This window comes from Pseudocercospora fijiensis (genome assembly GCF_000340215.1).
Source record: "Pseudocercospora fijiensis CIRAD86 unplaced genomic scaffold MYCFIscaffold_3, whole genome shotgun sequence".
Classification (NCBI taxonomy): Eukaryota; Fungi; Ascomycota; class Dothideomycetes; order Mycosphaerellales; family Mycosphaerellaceae; genus Pseudocercospora; species Pseudocercospora fijiensis.
Window position 1 is genome coordinate 3,080,173 of NW_006921534.1, and position 18,933 is coordinate 3,099,105.

The 18,933-nt window shown below is 53.4% G+C and overlaps 5 protein-coding genes across 5 annotated transcripts; 3 read left to right on the plus strand and 2 right to left on the minus strand.

Annotated features, from left to right (window-relative positions):
- Positions 1–1,551: 1,551 nt before the first annotated feature.
- On the minus strand, positions 1,552–4,349 carry MYCFIDRAFT_207257 (uncharacterized protein; the record flags this gene model as incomplete). Its single annotated transcript, XM_007926813.1, has 4 exons — positions 3,136–4,349; positions 2,959–3,093; positions 1,588–2,930; positions 1,552–1,564 (listed from the first exon to the last, which is right to left on the minus strand). Exons 1-4 carry the CDS (start codon positions 3,607–3,609, stop codon positions 1,552–1,554), a joined length of 1,965 nt encoding a protein of 654 aa, XP_007925004.1. The 5' UTR covers positions 3,610–4,349.
- MYCFIDRAFT_163175 (uncharacterized protein) lies at positions 3,559–6,111 on the plus strand. The gene has a single exon (XM_007926814.1). It carries the CDS (start codon positions 3,665–3,667, stop codon positions 5,957–5,959), a length of 2,295 nt encoding a protein of 764 aa, XP_007925005.1. The 5' UTR covers positions 3,559–3,664; the 3' UTR covers positions 5,960–6,111.
- Positions 6,112–8,507: 2,396 nt separating this feature from the next.
- Positions 8,508–10,198, plus strand: MYCFIDRAFT_163179 (uncharacterized protein). Its single transcript, XM_007926815.1, has one exon. It carries the CDS (start codon positions 8,911–8,913, stop codon positions 10,012–10,014), a length of 1,104 nt encoding a protein of 367 aa, XP_007925006.1. The 5' UTR covers positions 8,508–8,910; the 3' UTR covers positions 10,015–10,198.
- Positions 10,199–10,306: 108 nt separating this feature from the next.
- On the plus strand, positions 10,307–12,736 carry MYCFIDRAFT_163181 (glycoside hydrolase family 53 protein; the record flags this gene model as incomplete). The annotated part of the gene is made up of 1 exon (XM_007926816.1): positions 10,307–12,736. One exon carries the CDS (start codon positions 10,307–10,309, stop codon positions 11,363–11,365), a length of 1,059 nt encoding a protein of 352 aa, XP_007925007.1. The 3' UTR covers positions 11,366–12,736.
- Positions 10,517–18,933, minus strand: MYCFIDRAFT_207259 (uncharacterized protein; the record flags this gene model as incomplete). The annotated part of the gene is made up of 8 exons (XM_007926817.1): positions 10,517–11,724; positions 11,775–17,838; positions 17,865–18,329; positions 18,361–18,577; positions 18,611–18,680; positions 18,710–18,739; positions 18,774–18,801; positions 18,857–18,933. 8 exons carry the CDS (start codon positions 18,931–18,933, stop codon positions 11,569–11,571), a joined length of 7,107 nt encoding a protein of 2,368 aa, XP_007925008.1. The 3' UTR covers positions 10,517–11,568.

Genomic DNA, 18,933 nt, shown 5'->3' on the forward strand with positions numbered 1-18,933 from the left:
CTTCTTGACAGGCACGACAGGATTCATGGAAAGCGGCAAGTCATGCGTAGGTAGGATGAGGGCAATGCAGCTGATCAACATCACAGAAATCCAGCTAGTGAGTGGCGGAGACCATCTTCAATTACCGTCATCAAATCTCAGACCGATTACATCCTCTCCTTTGTGTACACTTGTACGACGGGATATTCGCCTCGTGCATGTGACCACCAGACAATCCTCCACAGCACATGCCACCATTGACCGGCCGCCGCTTCCACCCGATCTGATCATACCACCACTGGGAGGTACAGGATTCGCTTTTCACACCTACCAATACAATCATCACGCAGCACGTCCACCCTATTTGTTGAAACATCAGTGCCTCGAGCGTATCGCACAAAGCCAGGGACAAGATATCGATCCCCATCCTATTGACGATGCTTGAGATGCCCCAATCCCATCATCACCCCGTACCTGCAGCCCTACAGAGGCCCAAGCATCGTTGGCAAGGCTCCAGGCTTAAAGAAGAAAGGCCATCCTGCTCAAGATCGGCGACACCGAAATCTTGTGAACAGACTGGTAGGAATAGTGTCTGATAGGGGAGCTGAGAAATCACCATGTCGCTGTACATACCTAGGGCCAAGACCAAATTGAAGGAACGAAGGAAGACAGCTCGGGACGTGCCGGCGTGCATTACTGCGTATGTCACGCTTACTGGCGAGGAGGCTCTCTGGTTGTTCAGGATTCAAGTGATGATGCATAGGACTTCAAGAGCTTCGCGTTCTAAACGCAGGCTTATTTTATGGGAAGGGCTCTCGTTCACAGGAACACCATCTTCGTCTTCGCTTGGGATTGCATAAGCATATTGATCCTCCAGGAGTATGGGCATGTGGCGTATTTCCACGGGGTCATGTCTTTAACGTCCTGGCGATGCTTCGAATCATCATCAGCAGGTGCCTTGACGATTGACGGTGGTCCAAGCACAGCAGCTCTACAAACCAATTTTTCAAGGCCCTTCCGTGGTTACAGCGCGTCTGGATCGAGATTTCTGATCGTTGTTTCGAAGAGCCGCCAGGATCAAGAAATGAACCAGGATTTCATGATGAGCTTACACTCCACGAAAGCGCTTGCGCATACCAGCCGCAGGAACATGACGGAACTGAGTGAGCGCTACGCGGGAAGGATTTGTTTTGGAGGCACCACGGAGGTCGGGATCGCAAATTGTTTCCGACTTACACTCCATCTTGAAATAGTCCTTGCTGCTTCATGACCATCAGTCGACGCTTTAGTACAACTCAGCAGCATCAGCACACTCGTATTGCATGTGCAGGGCGCCGGAGATGCATGTAGTGAAAAGATCAGCGGGAGGAGTGATCATTTGGATGCCAAGATGGATGAGGGTAATCTAGTTCGCCATATCAGCCGCTTTGGGTGCAAAGGGCCTCTCTGCTGATGACACTCACCTCAGGACTGATGATGACTCTTGCGGTCAGCTGTGCACCGGTGAGGCTAGAAGCCGAAGCTGAGAACCAAGCGAAGCCAGCTCAGCCTCCCACAAGCGAGTTATTCGCATCAGGCTGCAAGACTACGAGCGACGCACATCGTCACTTGCCAATTTGAAGGCGATCAATCCAGCTCCGCGAGTCCGCCCTACCAAGCTCATCGATTGCCTTCACTTTCTTGTCCAAGTTGCCGGTCCTCTTCTCCTTGACGCTATGATACCACACAATCCAGCCACCGAGCATGACAAGCGTCAGTGGAACTGTAATGACCCAGAATATCCAGAAGCATGTTGCGACCTGCAAAGATTTCTGGCTTGTGTCAAAGTCCACAGAAAAGAAGGGCGTACTGAACAGCGACGCGATGCCCGTCAGAGGGAGAAAGATGAGGGTCAATACCGCAATAGCCTTCATTGCATTACTGTCGTTCTGCATTACTCGACTGTCCTGCTGCGTGACCAGGTTGAAAGAGAGGCTGATAATGTTTGCCATTCGCTTCTCCAGAGACCGGATCCTAAGCTGTGTCGATTGTAGTGCCAACTTTCGACAAGTAAGATGAGATAATGCGGCGTCGGTCATTGATGCCGATATGACCAGGCGGTGACTGCGAAGATGCGCAATCATGCTGTCCACGCTAAGAATGGCGGCTTCTGTCGCTTCGCTGATGTAAATGCAGTGTTTGGAAATGTTGTGCAAGCTCGCAAAATCGACTGACTGTGCCATGGCAGAGCTTTCTTTTACACCAGTCCGGTCTAGTGTCGATCGCTCGACCGGACGGAAAACATCCGCAAGTGTCCAAGCAATAGTGTCAAGTTGAGTATAAAGGTCTTCGTAGACAATGGAGAAGAGCAAGAAGGGCTCTTTCACAACATCAGTCCAGCTAGCATTCCCTAGCAGGCGATTGAAGCGCTCAACGAGAGGTTGAGAGGCGCCGAAGCAGAGTAATGTTACGCATTCAGAGCCATCGCTTCGGTTGCGAACGTGGAGAAATGCATCGCATCTACGCCATCGGGGACCGTCTGTGGCCGCTTTATCAGTGTATGGACTCCTCCGAGGTTGATTTTGGTGCCAGTGGGATTTGACGTCTTTGCAAAGGAAATGACTCCAAGCGATCTCGACAGCAGGAGTCATCGTGCTCCGGCGCGCACCAAATGCATGCGACACGGCCTGAATGCGATCGGAGAGAAAGGAGGTCGGAAAGTCGTAGTGCCTGAAGATGGCCTGCATAGCATTGAGCTCGACCAGCTGAGTCGCACTCAATCGTGCTACAATCACGCGAAGATCGCAGTGCGGACTTCTGTCTCTGGTGATCAATTCAGCTGCTGAATCCACAGCGACCTCGGCGGGTCTGTGGGCGCTATCTGAGAACCATTCAAACAGGCGTAGATGGATGGATTCGTCCTTTGGACATCCAGCCAGGGCGCCGAAATATTCGTCCCACTTAGACTCATCCTCGCAGAATGCCGACATGTTGTAGAACTATGGATTCACGCTCGCTCGCCAACGTCAGGAGAGGCTCATGACAATCTAGCATGGTCGAGGACAGCCATGTGAGGCTTTGTAGTGACGGTGTGGAGAGGGCTGAAGCTGACGCCCACGCGGTCAATATTCTAGGCTAATGGCAGTGATGCTGATGAATGGTGCCTCAGGATGCGACTTCGACGCTGAGGTCGAGCCGGGGAGACTGCGGGCGTGGAGATGAGATGCATGAACAAACGGCGTTGAACGATACGCGAGGCCCAGCGCGTCTGGCGCGGTGCATTGAGTTGCGAGGCCGTTGGTTTGTGTCGCGCCGAACCGCGTTGACTTCAGAGGCTCCCATACTGCTCCGCGTCAGGCATGATGGAAAGTCTGTCACTGACACAAAATTGGACGAGTGATGACATCCGGCGACGTCTGTGTCCGTGTCAGGGTGTGCGGAAGGGAGGAAGCGTGGGCGTGGGGCAAGGGCAAGAGCTTCTGTTGCCATCCAACAAAATATTGTTGAGACCATGATCTGAGGAGAAACATTCACGGCGGGTCCGTACCATAATCGCACCTCATCCTCATCGCCTCGACCAACATCTTGCGCCACTGTACCACCACGACCACGATTGGAAACGACTCGAGCGCCCCAATGCGCGCACTCCATCCCTAGACTCGCTCTTCGGCACACGTAGCGACACAGCTACCAAACCTCAATCACCATGCCGGCCAAGCAGAAGAGCAAAGATGCCGCGAACGCCCTTGTGTACGACATATTCCTCTGGATATTCAACGTCGTCGTCGAGCTCTTCTTCCGTGAGATTCATCCTCGAAGCTCGTGGCGTATACCAAAGAACGGTCCGGTAATATTTGTCGCCGCGCCGCACGCCAATCAGTTCGTCGACCCTTTGCTGCTCATGAGAGTTGTCCGACACGATGCGCAAAGACGGATAGCTTTCCTCGTAGCAGAGAAGAGTATGCGGAGGAAGTTCATAGGCTTCGCGGCTGGTCTAGTGGGCTCGGTGGCAGTGGGTAGAGCATTGGACAGCAAGAAGCCGGCCAAGGGCAAGATCTATCTTCCTGATCCAGCAGGTGACCCATGTCTGATCAAGGGCAACGGTGTAGACTTTACAAATGGCGACTTCATGCCAGGGGGGCTGCTGGTATTACCAAGTGTCAACAATGTGGCAGCCAATACTGAAATACAGGAGGTTGTCAGCGCGAATGAGATTAGGCTCAAGAAGCCATTCAAAGGCGAGACTGCACTCAAGCAGCTTACGGGACAAGCGCTCGAGGACGGCAACGGACAATCGAAGGAGGAAAGCGGCAAAAACTTCCAAGGTATCAACTTCAGCGTTGCACCACACATCGATCAAGGCGATGTCTATAGTGCCGTGTTTAAACGCCTGCATGCGGGAGGTTGTATTGGAATCTTCCCGGAAGGAGGCAGTCACGACCGAACCGAGCTTCTTCCTCTGAAGGCTGGCCTAGCAATAATGGCGCTCGGCGCATTGGAGAAAGACCCAAACTGCAACGTTCAAATCGTGCCGGTGGGTATGAACTACTTCAATGCGCACAAGTTCCGGTCCCGCGCTGTCGTTGAGTTTGGCACCTCCATAGAGATCGAGCCGGAACTCGTCCAGCAGTACAGCAGCGGACAGAAGAGAGACGCTGTGGGAACAGTGCTCAGTCGAGTCCACGACGGTCTGAGCGCGGTCACTGTGCAAGCGCCGGACTACGACACTCTTATGCTGATCCAGGCCGTGCGACGGTTGTACAATCCCAAAGGAAAGCCGCTGCCGCTGTCGACTGTCGTGGAGCTCAATCGAAGATTGATCAAAGGTTATCAGACGTTCAAAGACGATCCGAGAATCGTCAAATTGCGCGGCGACGTCCTCAAATACAACCGAACGCTTTTCAGACTCAACATCCGTGATCATCAGGTATCATACGCCAAATTCCCGATCTGGAAAGTGGTATTCCTGTTGATCTACCGCACCCTCAAGGTCATTGTGCTGGGTCTCTCCGCTCTGCCTGGAGCGATCCTTTTCTCGCCTGTGTTCATCCTGGGAAAGCTCATCTCTAGACAGAAAGCCAAAGAAGCACTCGCGGCATCGACAGTAAAGATCAAGGCGCGCGACGTCGTGGCGACTTGGAAAATACTGGTCTCGCTTGCTTTGGCACCAGCACTGGATGTATTCTACACCGTAATTCTCACTCTCTGGACCTGGAACAATCGGGTGCGAGGATGGGTTCCGGCCTGGATCCCGTTATGGCTTGTAGCGATAGGTGGTCTGATATTCTTCCCTGCTATTTGCTTTGCCGCCCTTCGAATCGGAGAGATTGGAATGGACGTGCTGAAGTCTTTGCGACCCCTTTTCCTGTCAGTCCAACCGGGAGGAAACAATACACTTACCAAGCTCAGGGCGGAGCGACAAAATCTGCAAGACAGGATAAACGAGGTGATCAACGAGCTAGGACCAGAGCTCTACCCCGATTTCGACCATCAGCGCATTATAAACGATCCCACGCATCCCCTGCATTCGCCTGAGCGGTCTAGACCAAGCACACCCACACACCGCCGCGATGGGAGTGAGATTGACGCTCTGCACTTTACCCCAGCGAGCCCGACGGTCCACGCTCCTTCTATGGGAGCTCATTCGCACATCTCCGCCAATCTTCCCAGCAATGAGAGCTTCAAGAACATTAGCTCTATCGGGATGTTCTCGTCTCGACCTGGCACACCGAACAGAAGCCGCAGCCGTACAAACAGCCAGGAAGGATTTGGCTTTGGCAAAGGACTTGGGTTCACCAAAATTGATAACCCGAAAACGAACCTTACCGAGGTGTCGAAGAATCTTCACGAAGCTATGCGTGAGAGAGGAAGGCGGAGGAAGAGTGAGGATGCTTGGGATATGGTTCGCGATGGCGATGGCGAAGGTGAGGATAGTGAGGAAGATGAAGGTGAGAGCACTGAGTTAGGTGAGACTACATTGGAGCCCAAGAAGATGCGATGAGCGATGAATGATACCGCTTGAGGTTATATGGGTGAGCGTTATCTTTCGCTGAGCTAGCTTACACTCGCTGTCGAGCATCATGTCTTGTGGATGAATCATGAAGTTTCAGTTCGTAATTGTAGTTATCAACAACTACCCAAGTTACCTCGACGATGACCATTGCCGCGCTGCTCGTCATCCAGACTCTTGATTACTCCTAGAGCCCTAATGCTCCTCGCACAACGCGTTTGCATAGTCCACGGTGACACTCTCGATCGCGAGACTCTACTACATACCTCTGTGGCTGAATGGCGTGGTGGCTGTTTCGAACAATGGCTCGATACTTGTCAGGCGGTGGAAGGTAGCTGCTGCTGGAGGCGTGTGTGATGCGGACTTCCGCGGCGCAGCAGGTATATTGCCAACCTGGCGACGACAACCATTCCCATGGCCATGGCATTGATGTGCACGGGGAATTCACTCGTCATTTCTTTTCCTTCTCGGACCCTGTCACGCCGGCGGACGTTTTCTCTTGGCAACGTTTCACTGCAGCAGAAGGTGCAGAAGAAGATCCACCATGCGGGACTGATCTCCAGGCACAATAGCAGAAGGCGTCAAAATCATCGTCTGTTGCATACAAATTAGGGACAGGCCATGTCATGCCCCCGCGCGTCTGCTGTGCTTTGGTATGTTCGGCTAGCACTGTCCAGCCCTCTGGCACGAGAACATGCGCTGGGACCAGAGAAGGCGCATTGTCGACAGGCAGACACAGGAAAGTACTACTCCTCTCTCCTCACCTGCTCTTTCCTCCTTGCCTGCAATTGTCAACCTCACTTCTCCTCACCTCTTCCACCTCATCTCGAAATCCATCTCAGATACAGCCAGGCAGCGCAGAGCCATCATGCTTCCGACCGCTCTTCTCGCGCTTCTTGTGGCTGCGGCCGCCGTTGCAGCACCGAATGGACCAAACATCTCGACAAGCATTGATAGCTGCCACAAAACCATCACCAAATACAGACCTGGCTTCGGCGCAGCAGGCCGACTCTCGACAAACACCCGCACCTCTGCTCAGACTGTCCATTCCACCATCACCACTTGCGGAGCGCAATCAACCTTCACCACCACTATAACCCCCGAGGCTGTCACTCTTACCGTCAACAGCACAAATGCATATGCCGAGAATCGACGGGTCAATACTGGTGACGAGTGCACATCGACGACTACCATGTGAGTCCCAGGCTGCGATGGAATGTGGGCGGACCACTGTTTGACAGCGCTGACAGGCATTTAGATCGAAGAGCGTTGCCACGGTGTACACTGGGACTTACAGTGCTATCCAGTCAAAGCGAACACCAGCTCCACGGAATCAGAGATCGCCATTGTCGAAGCCAGACCTCCTCGGCAAGGTGTTTCATCGCCTCGGACAGAATGCTCTGCTCAACCAGAAAGCTTTCGAGGTGGACTGTCTGGAGCAAGTCACCACACATGTCATCACGACGACAACAATCCATGATGCACCAGCCACTGAAACAGTCACCGCAGAGACGCCTACTGTGTACGTGACACAACAGGAGGGTGAAAAGGCAGTCTTGGCGACAGCACCAGTCAACATCAGCACAACTCTGACCGCGCAACCCGCCGTGAACACCAGCAGCGGTGGAGTCTGCACTGTGACCGCAGGAGCGTCGTCCACAACGACCCAACACTCGAAGTGCGCCCCGACTAATCTCATCTCCGAAGTGGATGGCAAAGGCATCGGCCAGACGCAAGGAGACGAATCCAATACCCGTGGTCTCGCAGATGGAACAGACCCCAGTGCATGCTGTCAATTGTGCGTCGATACAGACGACTGCGCAGCTAGTGAAGATGATCCGGACGCGGGCAATTGCTTCCTGTGGTACACGGAGCCATCTTGCGGTCGAGGATTTAATTACTCTGTCGGCAGCAACGACCTTGCACCAGGCGCTGGTTTCTTGCTTCAAACTGGCTGCGGGACGATCGAGGCCGTAGATACGCCAACAGCATGAAGGTCAGCCAGAGCGTAGAGTTGTGCACAGCATGAATAGTGCGTGGTAGTTAGCTGCGATGGAGTGACTATGAAACAGGGAATAGACGGTCAATGATGCAGCAAAGAGGGAGAGGTCGCCAAGGCCACGTCGTTGGGCCTACGCAGCGTATTCTACACGACGCACCAGCCACACAAGGAAGCTGGGTGCCACTATGCAGGGTGATGAAATGCCAAAGTCACTTTGGCGGAATGTCCACCCGCCTGTATGCTCGTCACTTTGCGACACAATCTTGGTCAACCAGTTGGAGTCGCTGGTGTGCCGCCTGAGATGGATCACAATCCTGGCAATGCCTGCGTCCCTCCTCCATATTGCCCTGTAACTTGTCTTGCATCGTCCTTCGCGATATTTCGTCGTGCCATGTGCAGCCAGTTGAGCATTGGTGTAATTAAAGAGTCTCCGAGTCCATTTTGACGCGCTACACCGTCGAGCTGTCCTGCTGCTAGCGCCGAGTCAATGGCCGAGCCGCAGACCATTCCCGCCAGACACGGCGTTGCAACCTTTGTTCCTGCAGGTCAGAGCATCAAAATCATAAACACCTCTGGTGGTCAGGTCATCGATACTTGGGCCTTTGCGTTGCCGCAACCCGCGCCGCGGAAGGATGTAGAGGAGAAGACAAAGGCAGAAGCACGTAGCGACGAGAGCGCGAAAGCCGCAGAGAAGGTCAGGGGCAAGAGTGCCGACCTGCCTAGTCAAGAAGAAGCTGAACAGGCAACAAGAGAAGCACACCTTCAGGCTGAAAAGGCTGAGCAAGATGGCAAGAAGAGCGGATGGTCATCTTATGTGCCATCGCTCTCCACCGTAGGCTTGGGAGGAAAGAAGGCCGAGGACACCAGCGAGGCCAACCAGAAGAAGAATTCTAGATCATGGTCGGAATACTTCAAGCCCGGAAAGGGCGTGAGTTCGTACATGCCAGAGGTGGCGTCGAATACCGTGTCGAAGTTTGTCAATATACATAATCGGGATACGTCCAAATCGTATTTGGAACAGCTCCAGGATTTCTCCAAAACGCCAGTAGGAGCTGCAGGCATGTCGGCGCTGACAGGAAGTGGATATAGTGGCTCTCTCTATGCTGGTTATCAAGCCTGGAACGCGCGAAATGCAGCCGATGCACCAAGCATGGAAGTCATGTCCATGCCTCATTCTCGAGCATCGACCTTGCACATGGTTCCTAGAGTTGGAGATACTTGGGTGACTAACCTCCGAGAGCCAATTTTGACGCTAGAGGAAGACACTTCGCCTGGAGTCCACGACACTTTGATTGCCGCTTGCGATCCTCAAAGATATCATGAGCTGGGCGTCGAGAAGTGGGAGGAGCATGGTTCATGTGCCGAAAATCTGGTTCTCGCGCTCAAGGAACTCAACGAACGAGCAGGACTGAAAGGTGCAAAGGCTGTAGGTGCCGATGTGACTATCAACAGTGTCCCAGCTCCGCTGAACCTGTTCATGAACATTCCGTGGAACCCACCTGGAAATCTGAGCTTCAAAGCGCCACGATCGAAGGCTGGTGACTATGTACGCTTCAAAGCTGAGCGCGATGTGGTGGTGGTTATGAGCGCCTGTCCTCAAGACGTCTTGGACATTAACAATCGCCACCCGACAGATGCCCACTTTATCGTTGAGGAAGAAAGTACAGCGTCAGCTATCAAGAGAACTACGGCGCCTAAGAAGAAGCCACTTCAACGCAAGGCTTCGACAGCAAACGCGACCGCAGGTGCTTCAAACACTCCTGCCCCCACGTCAGTAAAAAAGAACCCAATACCATCAAAGCCGCCCCCAAAGACGACTGCGCAAGCTCCACAAACACCAAAAGCTGTGCAAGCCCAACCAGCCAAGAAGACAACTCAGCCAGCGAAGGCGCCTGCTCAGCCTGTGAAGACTCCCGCTCAGCCTGCAGCAATACCCATCAAGAAGAAGCCTGTACCTCCAGCGGTCAAGCCGCAACAGACCAATGGCACTACTGTTGAGAAGAAAAAGCCTCGGAAGCTCGTCAGGCAGCCCTCTGAAGCGTAGTAGCTGGCCCCTTTCACACTGTAGAACATGATGATTTGGCGTAATGTAAAAGTCATGGGAATTATTTTCGTGGTTGGAAATATACAAGGACAGCCAGCACGTGGTCAAGTTCTCGGCTAATGTTACACAGCTTGGGCGATGTAAGATCGACAGTCGGTACGTATCACACAAATTACTCCGTCCGGCCAGCCAGGCACGATCGCAAGACAAACACACCTTCTCATTATTCTCGTCGCTTCGCTCGTCGCAGGACTCTGCTACACTTCTTCCGAACACACACTTTGGGACCAAGATGATAATTCCCATCACGAGTGCATTGATCGTACTCGCTTCTCGCATTGCGAATGCGGCTTTGACATACAAGGGTGTCGATTGGTCTTCCCTTCTCGTCGAAGAAGGTGCAGGAAAGACGTACAAGAATACTGCTGGAAGCACACAGCCCCTCGAAACAGTCTTGAAAGCCAGCGGAGTCAATGCCGTGCGCCAAAGACTTTGGAACAGTCCTTCCAATGGAAACTACAATCTAGACTACAACCTCAAATTAGCCAAGCGAGCCAAAGCCGCTGGCCTGGACATCTACCTCGACTTCCACTTCTCCGACTCATGGGCTGACCCATCCCACCAAACCACCCCCTCCGCATGGTCCAACTACGACATCGACGACTTGACATATGCCGTGTACAACTACACCCTAGCCACGATGAACACCTTCCGAACCTCCTCAATCTCCCTAAGCCTGGTATCCATCGGAAACGAAATCACAGCAGGAATGCTCTGGCCTCTCGGTTCCACCCAAACATCCACCTACAACCTCGCCCGCCTCCTCCACTCCGCCTCAGCAGGAATCAAAGACTCCACCATCTCCCCCAAACCCCAAATCCTCATCCATCTAGACAACGGCTGGAACTACGACACTCAAGAATCGTGGTACGATACCGTCTTGGGAGAAGGACCTCTCAAGTCCGAAGATTACGATGTTCAAGGCGTGTCGTATTACCCGTTCTACAACAGTGCTGCGACTTTGGCGAGTTTGAAGTCGAGTTTGAGTAAGATGAAAAATAAGTATAGGAAGGAAGTCATGGTTGTGGAAACGAATTGGCCTCAGAGTTGTCCGAATCCTAGGTATAGTTTTCCTTCGGATACCACTTCGATTCCATTCTCTGCTGCGGGCCAGACGACTTGGATGAAAGATGTTGCGAGCGTGGTGAGCGGAGCTGGTGGGAATGGTTTGTTTTACTGGGAGCCCGCGTGGCTCGACAATGCGGGATTGGGGTCGAGCTGTAATGACAATTTGATGTTTGACAGTACTGGGAAGGCATTGAGTAGTCTGGCAGTTTTCGCGTCGTTGTAGTATAGTAGCAGCAGCAGATACATGTATCATTTCATCCATCTTGCATCATCTCGTATTATGTACCAGAGCAATGACGCCTTCGCCATGCTCGCAAATATGTACTCCAGAAACAATTCCCATCATATATATCCAAAAAGGATGGTCGTCGTCGTGCACGTAGGCTCGGTCTAGACAATAAAACTACTGTAGCAATAGTGTGCACTTTAAAAATCTCCCGACAATGGCTCCGTCACAGCCGCGCGCGCGTTGATCGGTATATCCTGGACTCCGCGCTGATCGAAAAACATAAAAGCCGCAGAAAAGTTCCGTGTCGTCCTCATTATGATGAGTCTGTTGACCTCGTGAAGCATCTTTCCCAACTCTTAAAACGCTGTAGAATTTTCTTCAATTATATCCATCCTCCTTGGACGAGTTCCCTTCCAACGAGCTCGAGCTGTCCTTGCTCACTCGTCCTTCTTCTCTCCAGTACCCAACGCGGCTTTCCACCGCCTTCGGGATCTGGCTCTCGAACATATGTCACGCTGTCCGCACTGCTGCCCTTGCGCGAATGGGAAATTCCACTGCTGTGTGGGCTCGTTGGACTCTTTGCTGCAGGCGGTATCTTCTTCGCGGTCTGAGGCGATTCCTGCAGACTAGTTATATTCCTCTTCGGCGTTGCATCGATATCCATTGCGAACGGATTGCCATTGCTTGAGGAAGCCGATAGAGGACTGTCTTGGTAATTGAAGGTTTGAAAGTTTTGAGCCATGACCGGATGTGCGCTAGATGGATTGCTCGAGCCATTGCTGCCACTGCTGTATGCGAATTGCATGGGAGAGCCAAAGTAGCCGCTGTGGTGAGCGACTGCGGCACCTGCACTTGTATCTAGAGTTGGGCTCAAGACACCGTGAAGTGACTGCTGACTTGAGCGATTGCTATTCGCACTCTTCACACTGCTCTGACTTCCCCCAAAGGCATGTGCGCGGAGTCGTCGTAACTCGTCAAACGAGGTGATGTCGTCCTCTCTCAGCGGCGTGATAGGCATTCGTGCCAGGGCGGGTGAGTGAGGCCCGTAGCTTCCGGCACTTGGCGGAGGGTGTGTGCCTGGTAGAATGCCAATAAAACTATTCCGTGTGCTGAACTCCGACCTCTCGGTGATTGGTGTCAAGTTGGGCTCCTTCAGACTCTTGTTCCTTTGCAGTCCATTGTCGCCATCGTCTCCAAAGTAGCCGCCATGTACAGCTTCCAGATCTCCTGAATTAGCTCGAGGTCTACCAAAGAAGTGGAACTCTTGACCATAAAACCCTTCATCATCATTTGCAAGTGCTTCAGCATTTGCTGCGGCCACAAGATCGTCGTCGTTGCCAAAATCGTCATCTCGATCATCGAATCCAAAGTCAAAGCTCAGTTTTGGCGGGCTGTAATGCGACATTGTAGTATCGCTACGGTCCACACCGATAGGACTATGCGGCATTGGTATTTCGCCTCCATCTTCATCATGCGAGTAGAAGCTTAGAGCGTCCGCGTTGGGGTCGTTGACCTCCAATCGACCAGGCATTCTGGAACTTTGCTGCGTGGAAACACTCAAGGCTCGGGTGAAGCGGCCATCGGCAGCGGCCTGATTAGCAGCGCTGGCAAGAGCGGCATGGTATCTCTGCAGGCTTTCCTGCATCTGGTGATATGCCACTTCATTCGATGGCATGACAGGAATCGGAGGCGCCTTATCGCTACGACCCATTCGCTTTGCGTCTTCCGAAGGGTTGCGTTGCGGGATGAGTTTCGGATCGACAGGATTTTGCAAAGGCAGATCTTCCAGCATCATCTGAGAATAGCGTGCTTGCGCTTGAGCAGCATTCGGAATGGCGAATGTTGGATATGGCCCATCTCCACTGCTTCCATGGCTTGCGTGTGTTAATGCGGCGCTGCTTCGATCACGTCTATGACCAAAGTTGTTCACCGCTGCATTGGGTCGATAAAGGAAGCTGTCATCGTCGAATGCATTCTCGTCGATACTGGCACCATGTGTCTCCTTGATGTCTTGGTCGAAGTTGCCATCATCGAAGTACATATCGTCCTGAATGCCATCATAGCTGTTGCTCGTGGTAGAGCACGTCTGCTGCGCATTGGGGCTGATCGATGACCTGAGACGCAGGTGACTGCCGATCACAGCACTTTGACCACCCTCGCTCGGATTTGAGGCGTGCGATCTTGCATCTCGGTTCGGGAATGCAGCATCGCCGGATCGAGTCGGAGAAACAGCGTTCTGCGGACTGGTCATCCGTGGCTCAATGTTAGACAGATTCTCGTGCGCACGGCCATCTGCATTCAAGGGTCGTGTCTCAGCGGACGATCGCCCGTCGTCTTGGCTGTTTGGAACGTCATTGAAGTCAAAGCCGCCAAAAGAGCTAAGTCGATGGCCAGGTGAGGCAGGCCATTGACGTGAGCTGGACTTTTTTGAATAGCCAGCCAATCTTGCGTTGCTAGAAAAAGCACCTTGTGATTGCTGCAGACTCTTGAACCTTGTGTGGAAGGCCTCATTGGGAAGTGGTGACTTTCTTATGCTCGTTTCGGTGGCAATGGTGGCTCGTTGACCGGCTTTGCTAGCCGTCGTAGGTGAAGGCCTTGGGTCTTCTTCAGTGTTGATACTATTGGCCGGCAACGTGGCAGTTGGCGACGACACAGATCGAACGCAGAATGCAAACGGCCCGTGAGCGTTCTGATCCTCGCGACGAATTGGTTCACTATCGCCTGTTCCGGATTGCGCCTTTTCGCCGTCGGCGATATCAGTCTCGCTACGATCAGTGACATCTGCGCCAGGTGATATAACGGTTGACGGTCGTCCAAAGAGGAAACCCTTCAACATGCTCAAACCGAGTCCAGTCGATGCAGATTGAGGACTGCTGGTCTTGCTATCGGCAGCTGCCTTCGCTTTCTCACTAGTCTCCGTGTCAGGCGGTGAAGCTTTGGGACCGGCGCCAACAGGCTCGCGTTGCTGCTCGATAGCTGAGCTTCCAGCTTCTGCAAAGCCTGAGCGAGCAAAGTCTTCGGAGCTCACGTGGCTGTCGGTGGACCGCTCGCTGAAGTTGCTATTTGCCGGAGATGTCAGACCTAGTCCACGCATTGCATCGGCTGTCTTGGTGTCGCTGACAAGACTCGATGACTGTGCAAGGGTTTCATTATTAACAGACTCTGGCCGCTGGACAATAATGACGGCGGGAGCCTCTAGAGTCTTGCTTACGGCAGCAGCAAGACCCATCGTGTCAGAATCTTTGCGCAGACGTCCCTCTTGAAAGCCATTTTCCGAAGATACATTCAGTGCTCCAGTCGGCGTCAATAGGCTTCCACCACTGGCCAGAATCTTGCCCTTGATGTCTGCTGGGGACTTGAGGGTGTCGCCGTGCGGGTCTCTAAGACGTCCTGAAATGCTCGTAGCAGGTCCTTCATCCGGTCCCTGACCTGACCTGACTACTGGGCTATCAAAGCTCATACCACTTACCACACGACTCCGCTCGCCATTGGATCCGGCAGGATCCACAGGAGATCCATTCGGGGAGTATCCGGCTGCCTGTGGCTGCATATAGAAGTTCGATCGCGCGGCTGCATCGCTTTCCGGGATTATTCTCGCGCCAGGTACTTGCAATTGCGGCTGCGATCCATTAGGCACGAAATATGAGTCGCGCATGTAGTGATCAATGGTGCTGTCGCGCCAGTAGCCATCGAGGGCATCCTGCTGTATGGAACTATTTCGAGAATAGTTGCCGAGCGCTGAATGCGCTCTGAAAGCTGGATGATCGGCGTAGGGTAGCTCTCTCTCATCCGTAATTTCTGGAATTTGATCATCATAAATCGAACCGTCGTCGCTATCAAGCTGTAGCGCCTGTCGTGCTTGCTGCAGGTACAGCGAGCTTTGGGCAGGAGCGGTATTCTGCGCATCTCCATTTCCGGGGGTCACCTGCAGGTGAAAATTGTCTTCATCTAGCGAGGACTGCTGCATCTCAAATTCGTCCATGTCATCCATGGCATCTTCGTCGAAGTATTCGTCTTGATCTTCTTCGTCCGGACTCCTCCCTTGCACAAATGAACGAGTCAGGTCCCGTTTGCGATGCTTCTCTTCCAAAGCCTGTTCTTGCGCTGCACTTTCGTCAAACTGGAATGAGAACCGTGATGCATTGCTGGGATGATGCTTGGGAATGTTTGTGCTTTTTCGTGAATGCCCGACAGCCGACTTGCGCTTCTCAACCAATTTTGGAGCCGTTGACGACGTTCTGAACGTCTTTGCATCCTGCACTAGTTCTGGTGTCTGGTCAGGAGTTGCAAAATCGGCAGTGCGGTCGAGCAGAGACTGTGAAGCAGGAGAATCCGTCCGGATCTCTTGTCGTGAGGGATGCAAAGACTCTGCTGCTCGACCTCGACCAGGACTGTTCGATGGTTGGGGTGAGCCTCGAGAAGCCAATGAAGGGCTTTGAGATGATTTATGGAGCTGACGTGGCTCCACAGGTGAGTTCTCAACCGAGCCTTCATCGATGGTCTCAATCTGAGGAGGCGGTACGATGGTCGCAAATGAAACTGCTGCGCCCTCATTCGATCGCTGATCGGCCACTGAGGTTTTGCTTGATTGCGAAATTGGTCTCAAGCTAGTGCCATCAGTCATCGTTTTGCTCATCTGTGACTGTGGCCGAGATGAGCCGCCAGGGCTAGTGGGAGACACCGGGCTGAAACTGCCTCCTCTAGCATGGAAGCCACTGTTCCTTGCTGTGAGGGGACTCACTTCGCTGATCGAGCCTAGATGAGAGTCACGTGCCTTCTCACTCGGTGGATCTGAGGGTGAAGAATCATCGTCTTGATAAAGGCTGGCCTGCGTTGGATCAAGCATCTGACTCCTTCTGGCGAAAGGTGGCAGCACCGCACTTTCCTGTGAGAGAGAGGTGGCAGCAGAATGTTTGGAGACTCGCTGCAGGAAGTCTTTATTTTCCAGATTTTCCGCCTGTATCGAACTAATCCGTCTTGATGATTCCGGGTTCTCGCCGAGATGTTCTTTGAAGACAGGCGTATGGTTGCTGCGTCTCTGGTTCTGATCACTCAGTGGTCCGCGGTTCACCAACGATGCATTCCGGGGAGGGTAGTCAACAGGCGACGTGACCGGTGTGCCGTTAGGGCTATGAATGGGTAGTGGTGATGTAGACATGTCCGTCTCATCGAATGTGTTTCTCTTTTCTCGCGGTGCACTGAAGTCGTGAACCAGCTTGCCCTTGATGCGTGGATCGAAATCTGGAGGGAGCGGTTTCGGGCCAGAAGTCAAAACGTCCCTCTGCCTTGCTAATGCCTGAGCTTGAGCCTGCCGCGCGGCTCTTTCTTCGACAACGACTTCCGGATCTTGCGAGCTTCGTCGACGCTGTAGAAGTGCCATGGGATTGAGAAGACGAGCTTTCTTTTTCGATGGATCCTTCTTCTCCGACTTAAAGGAAGAGGTATGGTGAGTCGGCACAGATACACCTCCCACCTTTGCTGAAGCGCTAGGCGTCTTGGGCCGTGTCGCAACATGTTGTGGAAGAGGAAATGAGTCTGCTGTTGCGCCATATGGTGTTCCGATAGTGATCACAGGTCCACCGGAGAAGGCCGTACGGCTTGACGCCTGCGTGCTCGGTCGGGCAGTCGATCCACTGTAATTCGTGCGCGACGTGGAGAGATTGTGAACACTATCGTGTGGACTCGCTCGTGAGCTGTATATAGGTATGGGACCGCGAGCATTGATGGCAGGTGGTGACGTTGGTCGGCGTAAATTAGGCGAGCTATGATTTCCTTGCAGCATGACCGGCCTTTGTGGTTGACTATATGGTTTATCGCGCGAGTCGATGAATGATCGATTCATCGCAGGCATATTCGTAGCTGGCGGCGGAACGGACATGTCTGCTCTCACTGGAAACAGCGATGCCTCCATTCTTGGGGTGCTGTTGGTACTCGACGGCGGGCCTCCAGCAGTGTGCGGCCGTGGCGATGGTTGCGGTCGTTGTGGAGTCCTTGATGATGGCGAGGCTGGCATCGTCGAGCGGGACGGTGGCATGGCGCTGCCCGCAAATTCCAAGCTTGACCTTTTATTGCCATTACTCTCTCGTCGCGATCTGCCACCATATGCACCGGGAAATCGCTCGTCACCACCCATTCCCTCCTCCCTGGAGCCCATGGTGTTCACCTTGCTCCCTGCAGTTTGTGGGATTGAAAGCAAGTCTGGCGATTGGAGACTTCTGCCTCGCGCGGCGTTCGTTGCAGCAAGGCCATCGCTGGTGTGCGGGCGCGCAGAGTCGCTTTGTGGCGAGAAGGGCGAAGAGGGAATGGTGTTGGGGGTGGTGTCCGGCAGCTCGAAATCGAAGGTCATGTCCAGGGCCGGGCTGGTCAGCGGGCTCACGAGCGGAGCATGGCGATATTCGTTTTCTTCTGCGGCAGCACTGGCTGCACGCGAAGAATGATTCGAGGACGCGCGCTTATGGCGCCCTCTGCTGAACATTCTCCGCGTTACGCATACAGTATGCGAGCCAGGATGTTGCTTTTGATGATGCCGCGAGCCAATGGATGCAAGGCTTGGGGTCGCACGTCGCGGCGACGATACGGAGGTGATAAGGGCCAAGGCTCAATCTCACACGGCGATGATTCCGAATGCTCTAGTGAGACATGACCTTCGCGCTGCTTGCACCCGCTGCCGCTGCCGCTGCCGCTGTCGAGGGTGTGTACAGTATGGCTGTGTGCAGAGGCGCTGTCCGCTGTCTGCTGTCCGCTGTCCGCTGTCCGCTGTCCGCTGTCTGCTGTCTGCTGTCTGCTGTCCGCTGTCTGCTGTCCGCTGTCCGCTGTCCCAGCTCCTGTCAGATCATCAGATGGCAGTGACACGCCTTCTCGATGCGAGATGCATCCAACAGCGCTCGTACATGTACATGTAGGTATCCACGCCCGACTGTACAGCGTGATCCTTTCTGCGTCCGTGGTCCGTCCTGTTCTCACGCACACGCACACGCGCACGCACGCACAATGTGAATGGGGAATCCTGCAAAACGAGAGACGATGGCGCGCGCGCGAAGGGGAAGAGGGTCTCTCTGGGATCAGGTGTGAAGGCAATAAACTTCACACTTGCACACGATAATGCTGGGCTAGCTATTCTTATTTGAGCCTGATCCATGCGCGGGAGTAGGAGGCTTGCACTGCATCGGTCGACCACGTTCGCCTTACGGACGGTGACAGATTTCACTAATAATAATCAATTGAAGGAACAATGTCCACAATGCATTCTGCAGGTCACGTTATCCTCGCATCCCAAGTGGTGATATTGAACCGTTGTGCGGCGGAATGACTACCGAATCGGCTGTCCGCTGTCTTCACCAAAGCAGCAGGTGGCATGGCAGATCGTCTCTCGCCCGCGCCCGTGATAGGACAGGGAGCACACGTTTGGCACGCGTTGGCTTCGCAGCAGCCTCGCATGGTTGAATTTGTTTGTTAGATACGCGTCGCAGCTATCGAAACTATCACGGCCGATAGAAAGGCGGGAAGCGATCGGGGAGGGGAGATCCACAACCTCCGGCTCTCAATAACCACTTCCGAAGCAT